The sequence below is a fragment of the Fringilla coelebs genome, assembly GCF_963513975.1.
Source record: "Fringilla coelebs genome assembly, chromosome: 3".
NCBI classification, from domain to species: domain Eukaryota; kingdom Metazoa; phylum Chordata; class Aves; order Passeriformes; family Fringillidae; genus Fringilla; species Fringilla coelebs.
Window position 1 is genome coordinate 31289745 of NC_140030.1, and position 21950 is coordinate 31311694.

General features: G+C 39.5%; 1 protein-coding gene across 1 annotated transcript in view; it reads left to right on the forward strand.

Annotated features, from left to right (window-relative positions):
• The window catches only part of CD109 (CD109 molecule), a gene marked incomplete at both ends in the record, with an annotated part of 67222 nt that overhangs the window by 38993 nt on the left and 6279 nt on the right, over positions 1–21950 (forward strand). Inside the window, 12 exons of the mRNA XM_084201718.1 lie at positions 547–664; positions 3411–3524; positions 3729–3947; positions 4633–4777; positions 5467–5643; positions 10254–10335; positions 11633–11861; positions 12387–12552; positions 13661–13851; positions 16223–16378; positions 16464–16529; positions 20747–20883. Coding sequence (XP_084057844.1) covers positions 547–664; positions 3411–3524; positions 3729–3947; positions 4633–4777; positions 5467–5643; positions 10254–10335; positions 11633–11861; positions 12387–12552; positions 13661–13851; positions 16223–16378; positions 16464–16529; positions 20747–20883 — 1800 coding nt within the window. The remainder of the gene's footprint in view (positions 1–546; positions 665–3410; positions 3525–3728; positions 3948–4632; positions 4778–5466; positions 5644–10253; positions 10336–11632; positions 11862–12386; positions 12553–13660; positions 13852–16222; positions 16379–16463; positions 16530–20746; positions 20884–21950) is intronic.

Consider the following 21950-nt stretch of genomic DNA (forward strand, 5'->3'; position numbering starts at 1 on the left):
GCTAGATAAAAGTCCTGGAGACAAAAGGAACAAACTCTTAAATTTACCGACGGGGAGATAATGGGTAGGGAGACCTAGCCTTTTTCTCTACAGTACATAAAAAGATGGTGATTAGCCCAGAAAGGGAAATCTCTTGCTATCTGCACCTAATTCAGTGAATAGCTCAAATTGTCGAGTGATGGTGAAATCTGACCTGTGTCGTGAAGAACAAATCTTATATTCTTTTACAGCTGAGAAGTTCAGGAAGCAACAGTCATCTGGGATTGTTTTAAAGGACCTGTACAAGTGTCCTTTTAATGTGTCCATGTAATGTGATCCAGTGTAATTACCTTCAATTCATGTAATTTAAAATAATTAAAATTTTAAAAATAATTTTGATCCCATCACAGTATTTCTAAATGGCTAGAAAAGGAAAAATGGATAATGAACAGCTTTTCTTTCCAGGAATTTGGACTTACTTTTTCCAGCTTTTAAAACATATGGGTCCACCTAATGATGTCTGTAAATGGATGGTTTTGAAAGTCTGCTCTCCCTTTCTGCCATCAGATCTGACCCAGAAACCTCGATGGATGCCATTGTACCTGACACCATCACGTCCTGGGTAGCCAGTGCTTTTGTGCTCTCTGAAAGCGGCGGGCTCGGAGTGACGACTGCTCCGGTGGAGGTACCATCCCACTAGAGAGCTCTCCTTTAGGGCTGCTTACACTGCAGGTTCCTGCTGGACTCTGATTTAGTTCTAACAGCATCTAACATCTAACAGTTCTAACATCTCCTTGCACTAATGAAGAGATTGAGAGCCTGTGTTCAAACTGTAGAGAAAGCATCACTGAAGACATATGTGATACTGTATCTGCCTTCCCTTCCTGCTCATATGAATATCTAAGACTCCACACAGATATTCGGATGCCTGTTTCTGTTGGAGAGTTTATTTTTGTTAGAGTACTTCCAGGATGTGCCCATCTCAGAGTCTTTGTATGTAGGAAGGTGGAATGACTCTTTGGGAGCACTGTTCCATGTTTTCTTGGCTCTGCCCAGAGGGCAGTCTGTGAGTTGGTAATTCATGCAATGAGGTTTGCACAGGGCAGAGGTGGCTGGGATGTGAGAGGCATTTGTCTGCTGCTCTGTAACACTTTTGGCTAATGCTTACCCCAGGAGGGAGAACAGGAGAGTTGATTTAAGGCTAAATTTATCTGTCAAAAGCAGTCCTGAAGTAAAAACAGGTACAACCTGCTCTGGGTAAACTTGCCAGGGACTTGGGCTAGATGTCATCCAGAGGTCCCTCCCAACACAACCACTCTGTGATAGGTGCTAAGTTTTGGGTGACTTTGCTTGGGGAGCAGAGTGGACTGAGAGCTAGGATGGAATGACTGACAGTCTTGTTGCTCCCAAATTCCTATGTCTTGAGGCTCTTTTCTTGCTTCCAAATGTTTGAGGAGTTTAGCAATTTAGGCTAAATTCAGCAGCCTTCAGGTTAGATCTGTACCCTGAGGTTCCCAGTGTACAAGTGCAGTTGTCCTAGGATCACTCTGTATTCAGGGAACCACTACTTAGAGAGTTGTTTAGCCTGTTTAAAATAGGAATTAATTCTTAAAGTCTCATTAGCTTGTATTTTGCAGACACAGAATGATCTCTCCATTCATTATGTAAAGATCCTAGAGAAACTATATTGCTAACAGAGACAACTCCAGTTCCATGCCTGAGTTTAGAAAGGTTGAGACTGTGGTAGTGGGCTGTAGATTTCCATCCTGTTTCCTGGTCTAGGGTAAGCATAGCCTGAAGACAGCCAACTTACCCATTTAAGTTCTCATGCCCTCAAATTCTTGGGGAGGGGCAATTTTTGAGATCCAAGCTGAGATCTAGGCCCAGATTTCTCAGTTGGCTGCTATACCAGACACAGAGCTTGTGCTTTGAACATCCTGATCTGAGCTCCACTACAGAATTTGGAGCCCAGTCTGGGTTTTGTGGCTAAGGCTCCTTTGAGACTGGAATCTTGACTCTTGGTTCTTTCACTTGGCTTGGCAGAGATGGGACAGAAAGAGGAATAGTTTTCTGATTAAAACTGTAAGGAAATACACACTTGGCCTCTCATCCTCAAATGTGAGAAGGCTCCAAGTAGAACAGATGTTGAGATAATAATTTAGCTATAATCACCCCCATGCACTGTTCAGTACTTCACTATTGTTGGGACATTTAGGTTGTGCTTAGAGTTCCATATGGCTGAAACATGTTAATCACTACCATACAGAGAGGCAAGTAAAAGAAATACATGAAAAATGTAATGGGGGGAAATAAATGGCATCTGCGTGCTTTATGCCATGTACTGCTTTGCATCATGGTTTTATTTTGACTTCTCCTACACAGTGTCAGTAATTTTACTCAGTTGTATTTTTGTAATATACTGGCATATTCCTGAGTGTAAAACTTCAGTTTTAAAGAAAAGTAAAACAAAAAAGACAAAGGAAATAGGTACAAAGGGAAAATGTTTACTATGAACTAATCAAAAAGTCTCCATCAGAACTTCTCTAATGTTTAATATCTAAAGAAGTTTATGATGCTGAGAGCTTTAGCAAACATCTTTTTTTTTAGAGAAAACATTGGAATATTTGCTAGCTAGAAAAAAAAATCTGAGGGATTTTTTTTTCTGAAACTCTAAACACTTGGAAGATGTTTTTAAATGCAAACTGAATTAAAATACTTTTTAGTTGACATTTTGATAATAAAGGATAGCATGTCTCAGCCATTCTTATTGTACAGATGTTCATAAACAGTGAAATTTTGATCCCATTCAGCTTGATGAGACCTTACCATTGACTTCTTAGAGGCAAGATTTCTTCCACAACCCTCTGTTCACAGATAAAAGAAACTGCTTGCTGATATACTTCTGCAGTTTATATTTTAATTAATATAGTATGTATTTTTAGAAGTATAACTGCAGAACTTATGCTAAGATTAATTTTACTAAATAAAAAACCCAACGTTGTATGGTGTTGTTTAGTTACAAATTTGGGGGAGGCAGTTATTTAGTTACTAGTGTATTGACATGAGGATGGGTCAGCTGACATTGATCCATTTCTTGTGTACTCAAAGAAACTCAGTTACCTTAATGAGAGCTCAGGACAGAGTACAGCTTCCAAATTTGCCAGATGATGCTCTCACAGTCCTAATTCAGTTGCCTCTGTTGGGACTACTGTCAAAGCTGTTGGCAGCTCTCATCTGAGTGGGTCTCTAAAGGTGCTAATGACCAGAAGCATCTTCTCCTTCTGTTTCAGCCCTGCAATAATATGTTTTGTCAGCTGTAGAGTACAACTAAACTCTGTCATTGAATTTAAAAGTGATTGGAAGACATGTTGTATAGTAATTTTCTTTCTAGTCTCTGGTTGTAAGGGTTCATGACTGATTTTGTTTTGCAGCTAGAAGTTTTTCAGCCTTTTTTCATTTTCCTGAACCTTCCATACTCCGTCATCAGAGGAGAGCAGTTCATTTTGGAAGTGAACATCTTTAATTATTTGAAAGAAGAAGCTGAGGTAACATAACAATCTCTTTATCTTTGAATGTTACTAGATATTGCAGGGTTTTCATCGCTGGTGGAGACCATGTCTTTCTTGTGAGAATGGGTGTATTTTCTTCAGTGGGCAGACCTATTTCTCTATACACAAAACAGGTGTCAGTTTATGAAAGCACCTTTTCAAAATTCACATTTTGTATTGCAAATGTTACTGTATTTACAGGTTACTGTGATCCTGGATATGAATGATGCTTTTGAAATTATTCTAACATCCAATGAAATAAATGCTACAACAAATCAACAATCTATATCTGTACCAAGTGAAGATGGGAAAACTGTTCAATTTCCAATCAAGCCAAAACAGCTGGGAGAGATTCCCATCAAAGTGACAGCAATATCATCTGCTGCTTCTGATGCTGTCATCCAGAAAGTTATAGTCAAGGTAAACAGTCTGTTGCCTGCCTTGTTCCTGAAGTAAATTGTTCCCAAAAACAGGCTACATAGTGCAGCAAAAAGGCAAACCAATGTTCTTGTCTGCCTCTTGCTCTGTGTGGCTGGTTTGGGGTCAGGCGGCTTTAAGTAGAAAACACTTCTTATAAAATAATTTTATAAAAGTCCTTTAAAATTCTTTAGATCCCCTTCCAGGAATGAACCCATAGATCTGTTCTACTACAGATAGTTTGTCCAATGCTTCTTGAAAGCAAGGTGAAAGCTGTTTGTGTATCACTGAACCCCTGGTGCTGCAGCTAATTTAACAACCTGTGCAAAGTGGACCTGGTGACTGTTTCGGATAAGTGCAATTGATTTTGCCATGCATCTACCTTTCATCCAGATTATTTATTAATTATTATTAATCTATTTTAGATTACCATTTCTGTATTTTGCTACAGGTGGAATTTCAGCCTCCAGAATTTCTGGTAAACCAGACACTGATAAGACTTGCCTAGCTTTGGATAACTAAGTCTGATTCAAGTTAGGCTCCATTTCAGTGGCAGACATTTGCGTAACTCATCCTGCAATAAGAACCAAAGAATGTCTGAGGTTGGAAGGCAGTAGCATTGACCTTCCTGTTCAGGGCAGGATCAACTACAGAGGCATACTCAGAATCCCTGTCTTTATCTTTATAGGCTGAAGGATTGGAGCAGACATATTCTCAAACAGTACTTTTGGATTTGATTGGGAATAAACGGCAAGCAGTGTCAAAAACTTTGGAATTCACTTTTCCTTCTGATGTTGTAAGTGACAGTGAGAGAGTGCAGGTCACTGCTGTTGGTAAGAATTAACTTACTCTGTTTCTGTCATTAGGGAATTAATTAAGGCATTAATTTTTATTTAACTGCAATATAAGTAGGTTGAATCATTAAGTCACAGTAATTTACTGTAGCACATTAGACTAAATACAGGGAGACCTTATGGATGGAATGTTTTATTCCTTTAATTTGTTTATTTTATGGCCATATGGCATTTGTAAGGTATTTTCAGAATTAGAGAGTTGGATTTTGGTCAGGAAGATCCCGTTCTAATTACTCTGTCTGCAGAATGATACCTATAACCTGACCAGTTGTTGTTTACTATGATACCTAGGCTTTGATAACTGTAGGTGAGAGAAGAAATAAATGAAGTTTCAAATACATACCACTATTGAAACATTGTCCTGGATTAAATAGATTTTGGTTATGTAGGGTTTTATTTTTTTGGTTTGGGGCTTTTCCTTTTTCATTTTTAAATGGCAGCTCTTTGAAATTACTCTGTAATTGGAAAGGTCCGTAAAGAGCTGCATCAGTGGGTAAAAAGTGGATTAGTAGATGAAGTATCTTTTCTGCCTGCTTAGAGGTGTTTAGTAGAAACATTCCTAATATATCTTATTTTATCCCAATTTAGATTATAACACCCTTTATATATGATGTATGCATTTATTTGCAGTAAGCTTTAGTTAATTTTGGCTTAATTTTATCTTTCAGGTGATTTACTGGGGCCTTCTATCAACGGTTTGTCATCATTGATTAAGATGCCTTATGGCTGTGGTGAACAGAATATGATCAATTTTGCTCCCAATGTTTATATTTTGCAATACTTGACTAAAACCAGGCAGCTGAGAGAGGATATTAGATCAAAAGCAGTAACGTTTATGAGAAAAGGTCTGTATGCATAAAATAAAGATGTTAGATTTTTAAGAGCTCTTCCTAGTAAAAAGATTTCTGTGACTCTGCATCTGGTGTTTGAAATATTGCTCAGTTTGTGTCATGAGAACTGGAAGGGAAATCCATTTTTTTTTTTCTTCCTCTTTATTGTGGGTTGATAGAATTAGACAGCAAGTTATTTTGTTTACAAGGGCAAGTTTTCTCAGAAAAAAATTGCTGGTTTTGTATAATTGCTTTTTTTCATCTGAGAAATGCCTTTTAGAAGGTAATTCACAGGGATTCCCTAGAGGGTTATTACTTCTCGTTTGATAAAACCACATGTGAGCAAGCATTTCTGATCTCTGCCCGAGGCACAGCAGTTTAAAATGAGTCAGTGAGCAGAGTGAACCGTATTCATCCCACGTCTTCAGTGACACATCCTGACCTGACATGTCCTTGTAGAGCTCAAGGAGAGGCATTTGATCTCATAGCTGGCTTTTTTTGCCCACACAAATTTTAGGCTTGGTCAGAAGTGAACTCTGTGCTAGAAATCAAGAGCAGGAAAGTTTTAGTTGGAAATTGGTGTATATTTGAATGGGGAGATACTCCAGAACATCCCAAAGTTTGGAGACCACAGTTGCACTCTGGCTTTTGGATCAGACAGTGTCTGACTGTGGGGTCCCACACTTGCCATGAGTCAGTCTCATGCTGAGCCTGCTTCTCAGAGAGCAGTGACACCAGCCCCATGTGAGCTACACCCCTACTAAGGCATCGTGATGACATTTTCAATTCTTGTTTACTCTCTCTAAGTCTTTTTTGTTTGATTTTTTTTAAGTTGTTGACATTTCCCTTGGAAAAGGCATAGCTCAAAATAAATTTTCCTTTCATCAGGATTCCAATTTTCTGTCAAAGCAGTTAAATGATTTTTTTTTTAAACCCTTCCTACTACAGGGTTTAATTGAAAAGTACAGTGGGGAGGAAGAGATGTGTTATGTAAACAACTACTCTGAAGTTTGTGAGCAATTTGTCACTCTTTTAAGACTGAGCTTTGGTACCATAGTTTTCTGAAGTTTTCCAAAAGTGGATTTATTTAAGTTATTTGAAAGCAAATGAAAATTACAGGTTTAAGTGTCACTTACATAGAGATTGTATTGTGTTCTTAACTTCATTCTGAGACTCTGAAATGAGGTATGTGTTTTTAACACTGTAGGTGCCAAAACATTAAGTATGCTGAAATATTTGTAACCTTAACATAGAACCTTAACATAGAAAAGAACCACAATCTAAAAATAATCTTGTTTTTTTTTCTTTATTTTAATAATTGTTTTCTGTTGTTGCACTGATTGTTTTTTCAAGTGGTATCTTTAAGTTGAAATTAACTTTAGCTTAAGATGCAATTTTTATAGGCTCAGTTTTTGAAAGGATTGTTATGAGTGTTAATTGAAAACAGACTATTTCACATGTCATAATTCACCAAGTATTTAAAAAAGTAACCTCAGAATCTGAAGTAAATATAATTAATTTATGGCAAAATACTTGTGAGAAGAAGGGATCATATAGCTAAGAGAAACTGCTATGTGATCTTTATTTTAGCAGTTTCATTTACTTAGAACAAAGGCAAAGCCAAAGAAAAGCTGCCTTTTAAGCACATTTCTTAGTTGTGGTAATGAAAAATCTCATCTTTAAATCACTTTTTCTGAAATGAAAAAAAGACCTAGTTGGTCTAAAAGCTTTGTTGTTAGACCCAGAGAGGTAAGGATTTTGAGCAGAATTTCCAAGCTGTGTAAAAGGTGAGATCCTTTAGTCTTGCACATCTTTCTGAAGTCCTTTCCATCCTGATACATTCCTCTTTCAGCCTCGTGAGCTCTTTTCATTGAGCCTCCTACATCTCTTGGCTTCCATCCAGCCCTCTGAGAATAGCAGTGGGCATCTTCATAATAGGATCCTTCTTTTCCTTTCACGTGTTGATGTTTGGAGTATCATTTTTCACGGGTGATTGAGTGTCTGCTGGGCCGAGCGCGGCGGCTTGCCGGAGTCTCCTGTTCCATCGGGAGCCTCCAGGTCTCCTGTTCCATCGGGAGCCCCCAGGTCTCCTGTTCCATCGGGAGCCTCCAGATCTCCTGTTCCATCGGGAGCCTCCAGATCTCCTGTTCCATCGGGAGCCTCCAGGTCTCCTGTTTCATCGGGAGCCTCCAGGTCTCCTGTTCCATCGGGAGCCTCCAGGTCTCCTGTTCCAGCGGGAGCCTCCCGGTCTCCTGTTCCATTGGGAGCCTCCTGGTCTCCTGTTCCATTGGGAGCCTCCCGGTCTCCTGTTCCATTGGGAGCCTCCAGGTCTCCTGTTCCAGCGGGGGCCTCCAGTCTCCTGTTCCAGAGGGAGCCTCCAGGTTTCCTGTTCCATCGGGAGCCTCCCGGTCTCCTGTTCCAGTGGGGGCCTCCAGTCTCCTGTTCCAGAGGGAGCCTCCAGGTCTCCTGTTCCAGCAGGAGCCTCCAGGTCTCCTGTTCCAGCGGGGGCCTCCAGTCTCCTGTTCCAGAGGGAGCCTCCAGGTCTCCTGTTCCAGAGGGAGCCTCCAGGTCTCCTGTTCCAGAGGGAGCCTCCAGGTCTCCTGTTCCATCGGGAGCCTCCCGGTCTCCTGTTCCAGCGGGAGCCTCCAGTCTCCTGTTGCAGCCTTCCTGCAGGCATTCCCGTGTTAGATACGCTCGTGCTGGGAGACTTCTGCGTGACTGCAGCAGGGTTGGCACAGAGGCGAAAGCAAACAGAATGCAGGAAATAGCTGAGTGATCTCTCTCCCTCTGGTTCTGCTCATCTTTCTGATCCCTCCCCAGCTTACGTTCTGAGATGAATTTGTGCCTGTGTAAGGGCTGCCCAGCAGTCTCTGTTAAGCGCACTGAAAGCTGTAGTCCAGTGCTTTTACACTACCAGCAGGATGGTGATTATTGCTTATTGCTGTATATTGCCAGTTCTGCAAAGAAGAAGAAGACCTTATTTTCAGGCCTTGCAGTCAGATACTTTTGAAGAGGAAGCAGTCTGTTTGTATATATACACGTATTTGTGCTTCTCTTAGAACATTATTTGGAGCCTTAAACTTTGACAGGGACTTTTGCTTTTCTTGGGGAGAAATGCCACTCGTTCCGCCTTCTTTTTCCTTCCATTTAGTATCATTAACTGAGTTGACAGGTATGTCTGTATCTGAAAGATTCATCAGCTTTAGTGACATAATTAGCCACTGTCATGCTAAATACATAATAAACCCCTTAAATTAAAGAAAAAATTTTGATTGCAAATTCTTTTAAAGAAGACCCAGAAGCTAGATTTGTTGCTACTGAGGTTACATGGGAAGGTACCTAGATCTACTGATTCACAGCTTTATTTCTCATTCTCTTCTATTACAGACAGACCATGGCTAGGAATTCATCTTAATTAGATTGAGGTACCAGGCCATTTGTTCCTCAGGGGTATGGTTCATTCACTGTGTGTCACCAGTCAGGACGGTATGGAAGTGGGTGATTAATTCTTTATCAGTGAAAACAAGGAGCATTTTTCAGGGTTGTAGTTAAAGTTGTAGCTGGATGAACCTCACGGGACATATTTGTGTAAATTCATTTGTTTGTGTAGGACTTACTGATGTTTGCCAAAGAATTTTCTTTCTTTCTGTCTGATTCCAGTATTGTGTCTGTATCTGTCAGGTCTTCAATTAATGAGTATACTTTCTTAATTATAATAGCTAAAATAGTCAAACCAAGGGAAAAGACAAAGTGGAGGAAAAGAAAAGATGTGTTATGAAATGCTGTTACTATTCTGGATTCATAAATGGCAGGCAAAATGCAAGGGAAGAAGGGCTTTAGATACCAGAAACTACAGTGAGTAGCATATCATAGGAAGCTCTTCATTTCTAACATGAATGAACACTGGTTCTGCACAGAAATAATCTGTGAGTGAGAATGCTGCTGGTGGTTGTGAGCAGCCAGGGAGCCTTTTATTAGGGATGCTCTGCAGTCAGGAGATAGCTGCACTTGTTCAGGATATTGAAAAAATCTTGGGGTCACATTTTAAATGGTTCTTCTCAGGATTTCAGGCTCTTTAGGTCATTCAGAATTTTTCACTCATTTCAGAAGAACCAGTTTCCAACTTGCTTTTTCTGGTAGCAAGGCTACTGATTTGGCAAAAGCCACCTGAAGAGGAGGCCTGGTTTTCCAGCAGCATTTGTAGCCTTGCCCTTCCAGTTGGAAAACACTTCATTTTTGCTTGTGCTGTAAAGGTGGAGCACTTCTGTAGGTACACAAGATCCCCAGAATTATGAAGCAATGGAACTATAGCTGCATCTCTGCTCTGCTCTCACTGCTGTGCTCCTGGAACCCCTGGGTGTGTGGGAGCACATCTCTGCACTGGTTGGGTGGCTGATGAGCAGCCACAGGAGTTTCTGGTTCTCCTTCTGTAGACAGATCCTTCCTATTGCTGCCCACTTCCTCACCATTTTCTACATGGTTTTTTTATGAAACACAAGTGTAAGTAGTGCCCTTCTCAGCCTTAGAAAGTGCCTTGGTTGATATCAGCAGTTTCAGTTCCAGTTTGTGCAGGGACCCACGTGAGAGGAAAGTGTTCAATACCTGTCTCTACTTTTCCACTTCAGGCTACCAAAGAGAGCTGCTTTTCCAGAGGGATGATGGCTCTTTTAGTGCCTTTGGAAATGAAGATCCCTCTGGGAGCACATGGTGAGTAGTTCTGCCAGAATCATTGTGGAATTTTAGTTTTTTAGATATTTTCCCTGCATCTGAAAAGTTTTTGTGAAGCTGGTAAAAGTTTCCAGCTATATTAGCTTTCCACCTGGTTTTCATTAGGTGTTTAGGCCAACTCTAAGTCTTTCTTGCTGGATAACATACTGTCAAAGGCATTATTAGGGCAAGGCTTTTTAATTTTGGGGGAAAAAAGAAAAGGAATGATGAATTATTTTAACCAGGGAAATAGTTTAGTCTGAAAATTTTTTTCTGTTGCTTTCCTCAAAGGAATGAAGAATAACAATTAAATTAGTTATTCTTGCACTTGACTGAAACCATTTAGGGCTCTGTGATGATCACTGCTTCAATCAGATTATCAGTTTTCTCCATCCTGGAAGCTGAAGACTGACTGAGACATTTTGTAGGGAGTGAACAGAGTTACTAGTGGTAAAAATTTGTTCTGCTTGCATCTGTCACACTTCCTTTTAATGAGACTGTAAGCACAGCTGAAAAAGTCTTTTCAGTGCTGGGTTTCACTCCAGGAAGCATCCAGAGCATGGTTGTGGAAGCCAGAGAGATAACAGAGAGAGGTTCCAGCACTTTGTTCTGCTAACCCTTGCTCACTTTAGATGTACTGACATATTTCAGTACTTGCTTCTGTCCCTGTTACTGTGCCACTGAGTGAGACTTTCTTCTGGACTCAGTGGGCATCTTTCATTGACATCAGCAGGATTTGCCTTTGACTCAGTACTGGTGGATTGGAAGATGAAGATTGTTTACCTGTACTGACAGCTCTAGTACTTCAATAGTGCAGTGACAAGTTACATGAATGCACATTTGGAGAGAGGGGAGCCGAGGGATAATGTGGGATTAATAATAAAACAACAAAGGTTGTTTCAAGGATACCATTACAGAGATAGTGCTGGTAATTAACATCACACCCATAACTGCAGTACTTTGTAAATTATAACTTCTGTCTAGCAGCAGAAGGCAGGAGAGCAACGTTTGAATAAAGATACGCTTGTGCTGGCAGACTCAGTCTATATACTCTTTTATTTTTGAAATATAACTGCAGAAGGGGAAAAATATAACTTCTTCAGGAAAAAGGACATATCTTCATTTTTTGGTGGATCAAGTTAGTCTACTTGCTTATCTGGGTGAGGCATGCATTTTGCTCTCCTTGGTAGGGGTATGTAGAACACCTTATGCCTTACAGTATTTTTATATAATCAGAAACAGAGGAAGCTGTAATGCATGGCTAATTTTGACTTACTTGATGAACCTTTTCCCCAAGGTTATCAGCTTTTGTATTGAGATGTTTCCTTCAAGCTCGTCCATTCATAGATATTGATGAAGATGTGCTCATGGATACAGCTAAATGGATTGTCCGTCATCAGAAATTGAATGGAGAGTTCCAGGAGCCTGGGAAAGTGTTACACAGTGATCTTCAAGGAGGCACCAACAATCCAATTACTCTCACAGCTTACATCATGTCATCCCTCCTAGGGTTCCCAGATAAACAGGTATTGGGATTCATAAATATGATTCATCCTTAGGAGAATGCTTCATAAATTTTCATAGTACCTGGCAAACACTTGGTAGTTAATAGAAATAGAGGAATATTTGAACACAGAAAAAAATCTAATCTCTTTTTATTGAATATCCCTTACCTATTCAAAGTAATGCAAAGTTGTGTTAAGCCCTTCAGTTTTATGTTTGCAAAATCGAAGGGTAGTTTCTGTTTGCAAGAATACTGTCATGACTTGGGTCCAAGAACTTGGTAGGAAATTTCTTGGGGGGAGCTAGTCTTAAAGATACTAAGCCATTCCAATTGATTTAATTGAAGTTATTCATTTTCATAAAGAGTGCCAGACAAAAGGCTTGCCTTTGAGATTCGTGTGCGACTCTGAAAGAGATTTTCTTTGTTTCTTGGCTGTGGTTTGGGGCTAGTAATTTCTTTGGTTCAGTACAAATTTGTCTTTTACATTTTTCTGTTCCAAGATGTATTTTATTCACTGTACATCTTCCAATATTGTCTTCATTTCCAGCATGCTTATGCCATCAAGATTGCTACAAACTTTCTAGAAGATAAATTAGAAGAAGGCATTTCAGATAATTACACATTGGCACTTGTCTCATACGCATTGTCCTGGGCAAAAAGTCCAAGAGCGAAGGAAGCACTGAATATGCTGAACCAGAGAGCAGAACGCCAAGGTACTGCACAAATTTCTTACACAGTTGTACAGATAGCTTTTTGTCAAATTTAAAAATGTCTGTCACATATCTACAGCTCTGTGTTCAGAATTCAAGTCTGCTCAGAGTATGGCATAGGGAATTAGCTAAGAAGTCCTGAGACAGCCTTAATAAGAAGTGTCCATAAATGAGTGACAATTCACAACAGGGCTTGGGCCTTCAGTCTCAGTTAGTGTGTTCTGATAGGAGTACTGTGATGCTGTTGAAGGACATGGCTTGTCAGTTTTTCTGTTTTATTATGCACCTCATTTGATCAGCCTGGTTGAAGAGAGAGAGATGGATGAAGTTCACTATACCAGTGTGGTTTGGAGAGATCAGGAGGGTATTGGGGAGCAATGAGTATTAGAAAGAAGAGGTGAAGTATTGGACTTTCTGTAAGGCAATACAGAGGTCTGTTGCACTTTCTCTGGGGACCTACATCTCAGTATATTTAACCTCTCTCAAGTTTAGCTGAATTCTTTTTCCTAATTTGTGGGAAGAACAGACCATATGGAGTATAAGAAATGGAAGTTTTTAGCTCAAAATAGTAATTGTCGTCTTGAGGAATCCAAAGGAATTTGTGTTGTAGCCTAGCAACGGAGGCTTTTGAGTGTCTGTCTATCTTTACTGAGTTAGGCCTTTTGGATAATCACTTCCTGGAAGAGAAGAAGTCATTTTTTTGGGAAGGCTTCGCACAAGAATGAGTCTATTGAACATCTGTGCCACCTGAGATGCCTTCTCTGGTCCTGGGAGAAAGGAGCACTGGAACAACAAGGTGGCCTTTTCAGAAGGGCTTCTTTTTGTGACCACTTCAGGGACAAGGAAAGGATCAATGTAAAGTTCACTCACATCAGTTGAGTGACTATTTAGACTCCAACTTTTTTTGTACCTAGATTCAAACATTGCTGAGGAAGTACTTAAGTCAGTCCTTTATGGAACACACATTAACACAAGGTCATTAAACATTAACACGTCGTAGATCCTTCCTAGAGCCCATGTGTAAGTGTTAATGAAGAGGTTTCCCCTAAGACTTTCCCAGAAATCCAAAGACTCAGTCTGTGGATCTGGTTATCGTTGGTTTCTTTTACAGGAGAATTTCGTTTTTGGGTAACACCTGCTTCTGAAATTTCTGACTCCTGGCAGCCACGGTCCATTGATATTGAACTTGCAGCATATGCTTTGCTCTCTCACTTTCATCAAGACAGATTAGCTGAAGGGATCCCTATTATGAAATGGTTAAGTCATCAAAGAAATCACCTGGGGGGATTTTCATCTACTCAGGTAATATCTTGTCTTACGGGGTTTTGCTATAATTTCTAAACAAGCAGTGTATATTTCAAAATTAACAAGGACCATTATTACACAATAATTTTGAGTTTTATTTTGCTGTAACAGCCTTGGTTATGTACAAGCATTATTGGCATCTTACTCCTGAACTGCCAGTTTTAGTATTTTTGGCAAGTCTAAAAAAAAAAGAGAATCAGAGGGAGACCTTCTTTATATAATGTACTAATAACAAATTAAGAAGAAACAGTAGTGCCCATGGAAAAGTAATTAAACATATTTTTGAAAGAAGTATGATGAATATATGTGCTTGCTTCCTTTCCCAGGAGAGAAGCCTTTTTTTATTCTTACCATCTGCGGCTCCCCAAACTCCTGAAAGGCTATTAACTTAACCCTTTACTAAAGGGAGTAGGTTTTAGAAAAACAGCCTAACCTAATCCCTCTTCTGGCAGTTGGTCTTAACTTACTAATGTACTTTGTCCTTATTATTGCATAGATTTTTGATGGGCCATGAAATTTGGAAAATCTTCACTATCTCCAGGAGGTTTCTGTGTTATTGAAGCCATGTCTTGTAAGCTGTGCTGGCATCCAAAAAATTAGATATACTTTGGATTGCATTGGTTTAAACTAGCTTTTAAATTAACTTCAAATGTTTGTCACAGTAAAATGTCACATTTCATCATGCTGATTGGTACCAAGGTGTACAGGCTATCCTTCATTATTTTCAGATGTTGGTTGGTATTAATCTGAGAGAAATGTGTTCTGAATAAAATGCAATTTAAGAACCGTCCGGGTTCCCCTGAGGTATTAGTGCTTTCTTAATGTGTTAATTCTTGCTTATTATTTGGAGAGGTTGATTGAAGCATTAAATGAGTTTTAAAAGCTTTTCTCTATTCTCCAGAAACCTATTTTACTTGGAAGTTTGAAAATCTATCATTTACCCTTGAGGGTAAAATTAAGAAATTAATTTAATCCTTTTGTTCTTGCATAGTGTAAACTGTTTAGATTTCAAAATTGCTCCAGTGTTTTGCTAGATGCCTTTTTTAATTTGTAGAAATTACTCCGTAGTTTTTTACTTAACTTCTAAGTTTGCTTTAAAAAATAATGTTTGGAGTGTTTCCTTCTGTGAGTTTATTACATAAGAAACTTAATATATTGTTGAACAATATGGAGGAAAGCATTAAGTTGCGTGTGTGATGCTTTATAAGTTAGGGTGTAGTAATTCACCATAATTTCTACACATGATAGAGTTTACTGTGAATTTGCAGTGGCTAATCTGCTGATCTTTCTGCATTTTAAGAAATCAGTGAAGCAGGTCATCTCAGACAAGGATGTGGCATGGGAAGGAGAATGGTTTTTTCATCAGTTAGAATGAATAGTAAGCCCATACTAGCCCCTTAAGGTATGGCACAGTCACCATGTTGTAGTGATTGAATTCCTGTTATGTTAAAATTTTATTACTAGAAGTGGCCTAATAATAAATAAAGTATCTGTATGCCAAGCCTGAAAGGCCAATTTCTTCACTGACTGGTTAAAAATAGGTGGTGCAAAATGAACAGTAAAAGTCCCTGAGATTAGAGACATAAATTTGATTACTGTATTTTTTTCCCAGAAAACAGTGGATGTTAAAATTCTCATTCCCTAAACTGGGCTGAACCAAACATTCAAACATTGCCTCTTGTGTTCAAAACCTGGAGAGCTAAGTCTGCAATCACACACAAAGAGGAAAATAAGAATTTTAGATACATATATGACTGTGTGTTTGTAAATATATTCTGCAGTGGTTAAACAATTGCACAAAACCTTTGGATCAAATACAGATGGTAAACTGAGCTGAAACTCTTTGAAGTTATTGCTGAGTGTCTGATAAAAATTAATTTCAACCTTTTTGTCAAAATTAGTGTTAATGATTTTTCAGACCTATAGCTTTTGCATCAATGATCAAGGCACCCTGAAGAACTCCTGTGCAGTACTGAGTAATTAATGCACAGTCATTAAATAAATCTAGAAAGTAGCAAGGTTGTTACTTTCCTCTGTGTCTTTCTCCATGATTGGTGTGTAATTCTGACCGTTGTGTCTTTCAGCTTGTCAGGTGTTGCACGTACCTTGCACAAGAGGACAACTTCCTTGGCTGGCTCCCACCTCATTTTCCATTCCCACAGTAGCTAACCTCTTGTCTTGTGTTGCACTTTCCTCTGGGCTGGGATCTTCATGCCAGGGGAATCCAGAGATAGGGAGGTGGCTGCAGGAAGGTTCCAGCATAATCAACAAATGGGTCAATGCAGGGACTATGAGCTCCCCAAGGCATGGTCTGTGTGCTGTGCTGGCTGCTTCTTTTCAATGCAGATGGGTTTGTTTCTCTCAACAGGACACAGTGGTGGCTCTACAAGCCTTGAGTCTGTTTGCAGCTCTCACTGTGGGAGGCAAAACAGAAATGGACATAACAGTGACAGCCCCTTCTTTGGAAATGCCAGAAACATTCTCAATTGATACTCGAAACCGTTTCCTGCTTCAGACTAAGGAGGTACTATAAAAAGTGAGGAATACTTTTGTAAAGCTTGCTGACTGAAAGTACTTTGAGGAAACCGGTTTGCTCATCTTTCTTTCAGATTCCCCCTGCACAACAAATGAAAATTACGGTGTCAGTGGAGGGAATGGGATTTGCTGTTTTTCAGGTAGGCAATGCAGGCAGTCAGGTAGGTATTCTTGCTGAAGATATGCTTTCTGTAAGGAGGGTATGTTTTGGAAGTTTTATAAAACATATTAATAGGAACAGTCTTCCAAAATGTCTTAAATCAGTAGCAAAGCACTTCACTAACTGAGGAATGCTGTGAATAAAATATGGATATATTCCTGTCATTTCTGACCAATGGTGTGACCTTTTAAGTACTGCTGGATGACTGACAGTTTTGGGGCACTTCCATGAGCCACAGCTGTCTCAAAGCAGCCCTGTCCTCCTGCAGAAATGCAATGTCCATTTACAAGACAAAGGACTGCAGTGGTACACTGGCAGACACAGAGTTCAGAGTAAAATGGGTATGTTCTCCAATGGCAGAAATGGCTCATTGGAGAACCTGTGATAAACAAGGCACAGATCAATACAGAATAATATTGCATTGCTGGTTATAAGAATTTTTTGCTTTCCATTGAAGTTGAAAGCAACAAAAACTAAAAATAAGAGGTTTTTACAGCTAGGTTCTCCAGCAATTTTTGCAGTGCTCTGAAACAGCATGAAAAACTGAGTCAAAGGATTCTGCAAACTACAAACAGTAATAGACACTTAGCATCAACCAAAAGTGTGGGCATGGCAGAAAGTGGAAGGAGAAATAACACATCAGAAAACAGTGTTGGATCTATACTTGATATGGCCAACAGTGGATCTTGCTTCCCTGGTGCCCTCTCCGTGGCAATTGGCTGTGGCCACACAGGTGAAAGAGCAGACCTCGGGAAAGGTAGCAGAAATATTAGTCTCTGAGCAAGAGATACTAATTTAAATTTAATTTGACTGTGTCACAAAACAAGAGTTCCTACTGGACTACTAGTCATACTTGAGAAAACTGATCCAAAGTGACCTTTAAGTGTCTCCAGGTTTTATGCCAGGCCAGATTCTATCTCAAGTTCCATCCAATCTGTCCTTCACTTTAGCGTTCTTATGCATCTGGGAAGCAAAAAAAACCTTGGTAAATGGTTGGTTGGGATAATGGTTGGTAAATGTTCTTTGGGATAAAATACCTTTTCAAAGAAGTCTTCACAGCTGCCAATCAGCAGTGAACAGCATCTGGAGATACACCTCATTCATTCACCACCAGTCTGCAAAACCCACAGTGCCATAAATCACGACCCATGTTTATTATTCCCAGAAGTACAAATGAAGTTTACAGCAAAGTTCAAAAGTTTCAGAGGATAATTCAGATTCAGACTTGCAGGTCAAGAATGAACATCTCAGCAGGACTGCATTCACAAATTGGTAGTTTCAGTGTGCCTGTGTGTGTGATTGTGTAGAATGTAGCTAAGTGGGGCTCCAGAACAGTTAAGACTACTTCACCCTAATCATTGTTGAGAAATACTCCCTGATATTTAGTCAGATAATTTGTCAGGTGAGCTGATGAAAACCTTTTTAGCAAATTGTTTCTTGCTGGAAAACACTAATTTGTTGAAATTAATACCTTTTGTGAAAACACATTGGTTCCAATTACATTATTTCCAGCAGGAAAATTTCACATTCAAGCAAGCATATCTGGTGACGACTGGGCAGAATTCTTCCTCCGAGAATAGCCAGTTGTCTGTGGTGAAGCATTCCCTGGAGGTGTATAACACCAGGGTTTAAGTTCCTGGTTTGTTGCATGGATGTGGAAATGTGCCCACAAAGAACTGCTGTTCACAAACCAAGGCTAGGTTACCTTGTTCATTTAGCTCACTGCGCTGTTGCCTCTTTTCCTGAAGCTTTGAGTCAGAGATGCTGTGACTTGATTCAGGATATTACACTTAACACCCTGGAGTAGTTCCTCAGAACCTTGTCTTTGCTGAGATCAGTTTGTTCCTTCTGCTTCCTTTGCCAGGTCTGATACTCTAAAAGAAAGAGCACTGAGGACATTGAATGAGATTTCATTTTCTCCCAGACATAGGCTAGGTCTGGATCAGATTTAATAAATCAGATAGCATATGACATTGCAATTACATTTCTTCAGCTGGGTTTCATTGTCTTGGGCCTGTCAGAGTACAGTGGTGAGAATCACTGTTCTGGGATTTGGCTTTCTCGCCAAATGTAGCATGTCAAAACAGTAATTCATTTAATATCACACAACACAAGATTAAATCCTTTAATGGAAACATCATGCTTTCCCAACAGAATGGATTCTTAGGAAAATTTTTTTTTTTTTGGGTGAAATCTCACTGTCTATGTGTGCAAGTTGGCAGTGCATTCAGTCCTGACCCTTCAGGATCTCATAAAATGTATTTATTTTGGTTATTATGATTGTAAAGGCAGACAGTTGCTTAGAGCTTTTTGGTCCTGGTGTCAATAAAGTTTTCTAGCTCGTCTCTCCATTGTAGGTATATCCCATTGTGGGTATATCCCATGCCTGATCTAAGACACTTACTCTACAAGAGGATAGAGACAGTGGGTTAGGGTACTATGAAAGATGCTCTAGAGAAAGGAGTCAAAGAAGCAGTCTTCCTAAGGAGGCCTGCTGAAAGTCTTGAATAAAACATGTTTCTTTTGTGAGCTGGACTTGACACATGACTAAAATAATTGGCATAGCCCATGCCTTGGAAGGAAGGAGAATGCCATTAAAATCTAGAACTAGCAACAAGGGGAGGGTGGACAGGCTCAAACAAGGGTGGCTATGGGCAAAGTGGGTAGGTGAACAAGATCTCCTCAATCTCCTGATGAGGTATAGAGAGGGAATGAGGAAAAAACCTCGGAATTCCCTGTTACTCATTACTGGAAACAGTGACTGTTTTTTCCACTCAGTGTATTTTTGCTGGATTTAGGCAGAGGACTGAATGTTATTTAGTGTGATGTACTGAAATAGGTACATGATGAAATGCACACATATTTCTCCATTACCATTTGAATGGATGTTGGGTACTCAAAATGCACAGAAAATATTGGAGATGTTTTCATTGAATTCACATGCTCAGTCAAGCTCATTTAGGCTGCTAGTTGAAGAAGAAAAGGGATAGGCATTGATTAGGGGATTATAAATGTGCCATATTTTTAGAAGTGTAGTGCAATTGATAGTGTCAGTTACTATTTGAAGCATCACTCTCATGTGGAACACTAGCCTTTAATTTTCCTTCCTTGGGCCTCTCACCAGAACTGGTGGCACTATGCACAAGACTGGACCAGTTCTGCCTTTAGCTTTGGCCATTGCCTCTTAAAAGTTAAGGAATGCAGTTGCTCATTTTGTTAATTTAATGTGAGTTTCTGTATAATAGCCTTCTGTCCCCAAAGTGAGTGTGTGTACAGAAGAAGGCTTTAATTAAACTCTGTGTTGTGAAAACATTTTCCTTCATTGTCATGAGAAATAGGGAAAAGAAAGTCAGACCGTAACAGCAGTAGCTTATTCCATGAAAATACTAGCTGATTGACCTGTTCAGTATGTGGTTTCAGAACATCCTGCCTTAGCAGTAAATTCCCATTCATTAGCTTTTTCTGGCAGAAGTTAAACCAGTTTTGTTTCTACAGTGACAGATGGTTGAGGCACTGCTTTTTGCGTGCCTTCAGCTGGCAGGCTTTCTAGATTGGTTTCATCCTTGGTACTACCTTCCCCTGTGGAGCAGTTGTACATGATGAATCTTCACAGTTGCACCGTGGCTGTCTTGAGTGCCTCTACAGAATTGGCTCTGCACTTATACATCATGCTAAATTCAGCAATGTTGGGCAGGGCAAGGGCAATTATGCGTAGAGATTGAAAGAAGGAGCATAATTTTTGTATCAAAAAGTGAGAGACATGGCAGCAAAAGCAAAAATCAGAAATTAAAGACAATTCCCTCACTCATCCAGATAAAACACATAGCATGGTGAGGGGGTTCTTCTTTGCTTTTAGCAGAAAAATAAGGAGAAAGTGGCTAAAATATCTCCCCTTGCAAGACCCCAATATGCATTTTGCTTGGCTAAAGAAAAGGGAATGAAAAGTGCTTCTGGAAAATCACAGTCCTTCTGCATTAGTTTCAGGTAGCAAATAGAAAATTGTCAGTCCAGATTTGAAGGTATGACAGGGCTTGTCCAAGTTATAGGTTAGCAAGTCAGTTATAGGCCAGCAGGTCTGTGCAAATGTGTGTTTTCTCATGTGAACGCTCCTCTGGTGTTATGGTGCTAGCAGCTTGGTGTTTAAACCACACTGATTTGCTTTATGTGTCACCTGATGTCTGTACTTGCAATCCACAGCTGAATGTTATGTACAACACAAAGCACACCGATCAGAGGCTCAGGTCTGTCCAAAATCAAGAAGCCTTTGACTTGTATGTTGATGTAAAAGATGATAAAGACGATACAAACCACTTGACTTTGAATGTGTGCACAAGGTAGGTAATTCAGTTGGAGCATCTCATACGTGTCTTCATATATAGCAACTTAGATTGCTTTAAATAAACAGAATTATCTGTTTGTTTGTATGAATTTACTAATGTCTGGGATATAAATGTATACCTGAAGAAAAGAAAAATTACTTTGCACAAATAATAGTAGCGAAACTAAGAATCAATTTATAAATCAATTGTTGCTGGCCAGGTGATATTTTTTTACTGTTATGCATAAAGATCAAGGTACCCTAAATGTTAGAGGAATGTGGAAGAGTTGGTGTGAAATACAAGAAAAAACAACAGTTTCTTTGGTGCATGTGTTTTTGAGCTATAGGGATGAGTGTGGACACACTTGAAAATTGGATCAGTATCTCTGCATTCCAACTTGAGCAGCAAACTGTGACAAGGGCCCATTACTCTTACCTTTCATGAAAAGAATCCTTTGCTTTTGATACAAAAGTAGATACTTTTTTTTGTAAAGAGGGAAGGAAGTTCTGAAGTGCTGAAAACACCATGAAGTAAAGTAATCATTCTTTTTTTCATCTCTATAATTAACTTCACTCAGAATGATTTTGGCAGGAGTCGAAATCCATATTTACATTATAATAAATTCACATTGCCTTATTGTGCAACTATCTTTGTGGTCTTTCATCCACCAGTAGCAATGAACTTGGTAATAGAATACAATACATTATTCTAGATTTGAAAGAGGTGGAAAGTTTTCCAGCCAGGCTAATTCTGTTCTTTTTGCTGAATAAGGGGGAAGGGGCAGGAGGATATGGGAGAACGTGTGCATCAGGGATGATGTTTCTTGTTCGGTAATCAGCTACTAAAAACTGAGCTGAGCCTACTCAAGTATCATCTCAAGGACCACAGGACAGCCACCTGGTGTTACCTGGATAGAATTTACATCACACAAGAATAGGTGTTTTGGACTGTATATTCCTAGGTCAGCCTAGGTCAGTCAATCAAGAAAGCTTATTTCTTTGACTGCTTTCTGCCTCCATTTTACTTGCTGTGGAAGTGTTGATGCACATATTTAAAAGGTATATTTGAAGGCGTTTGTCTTC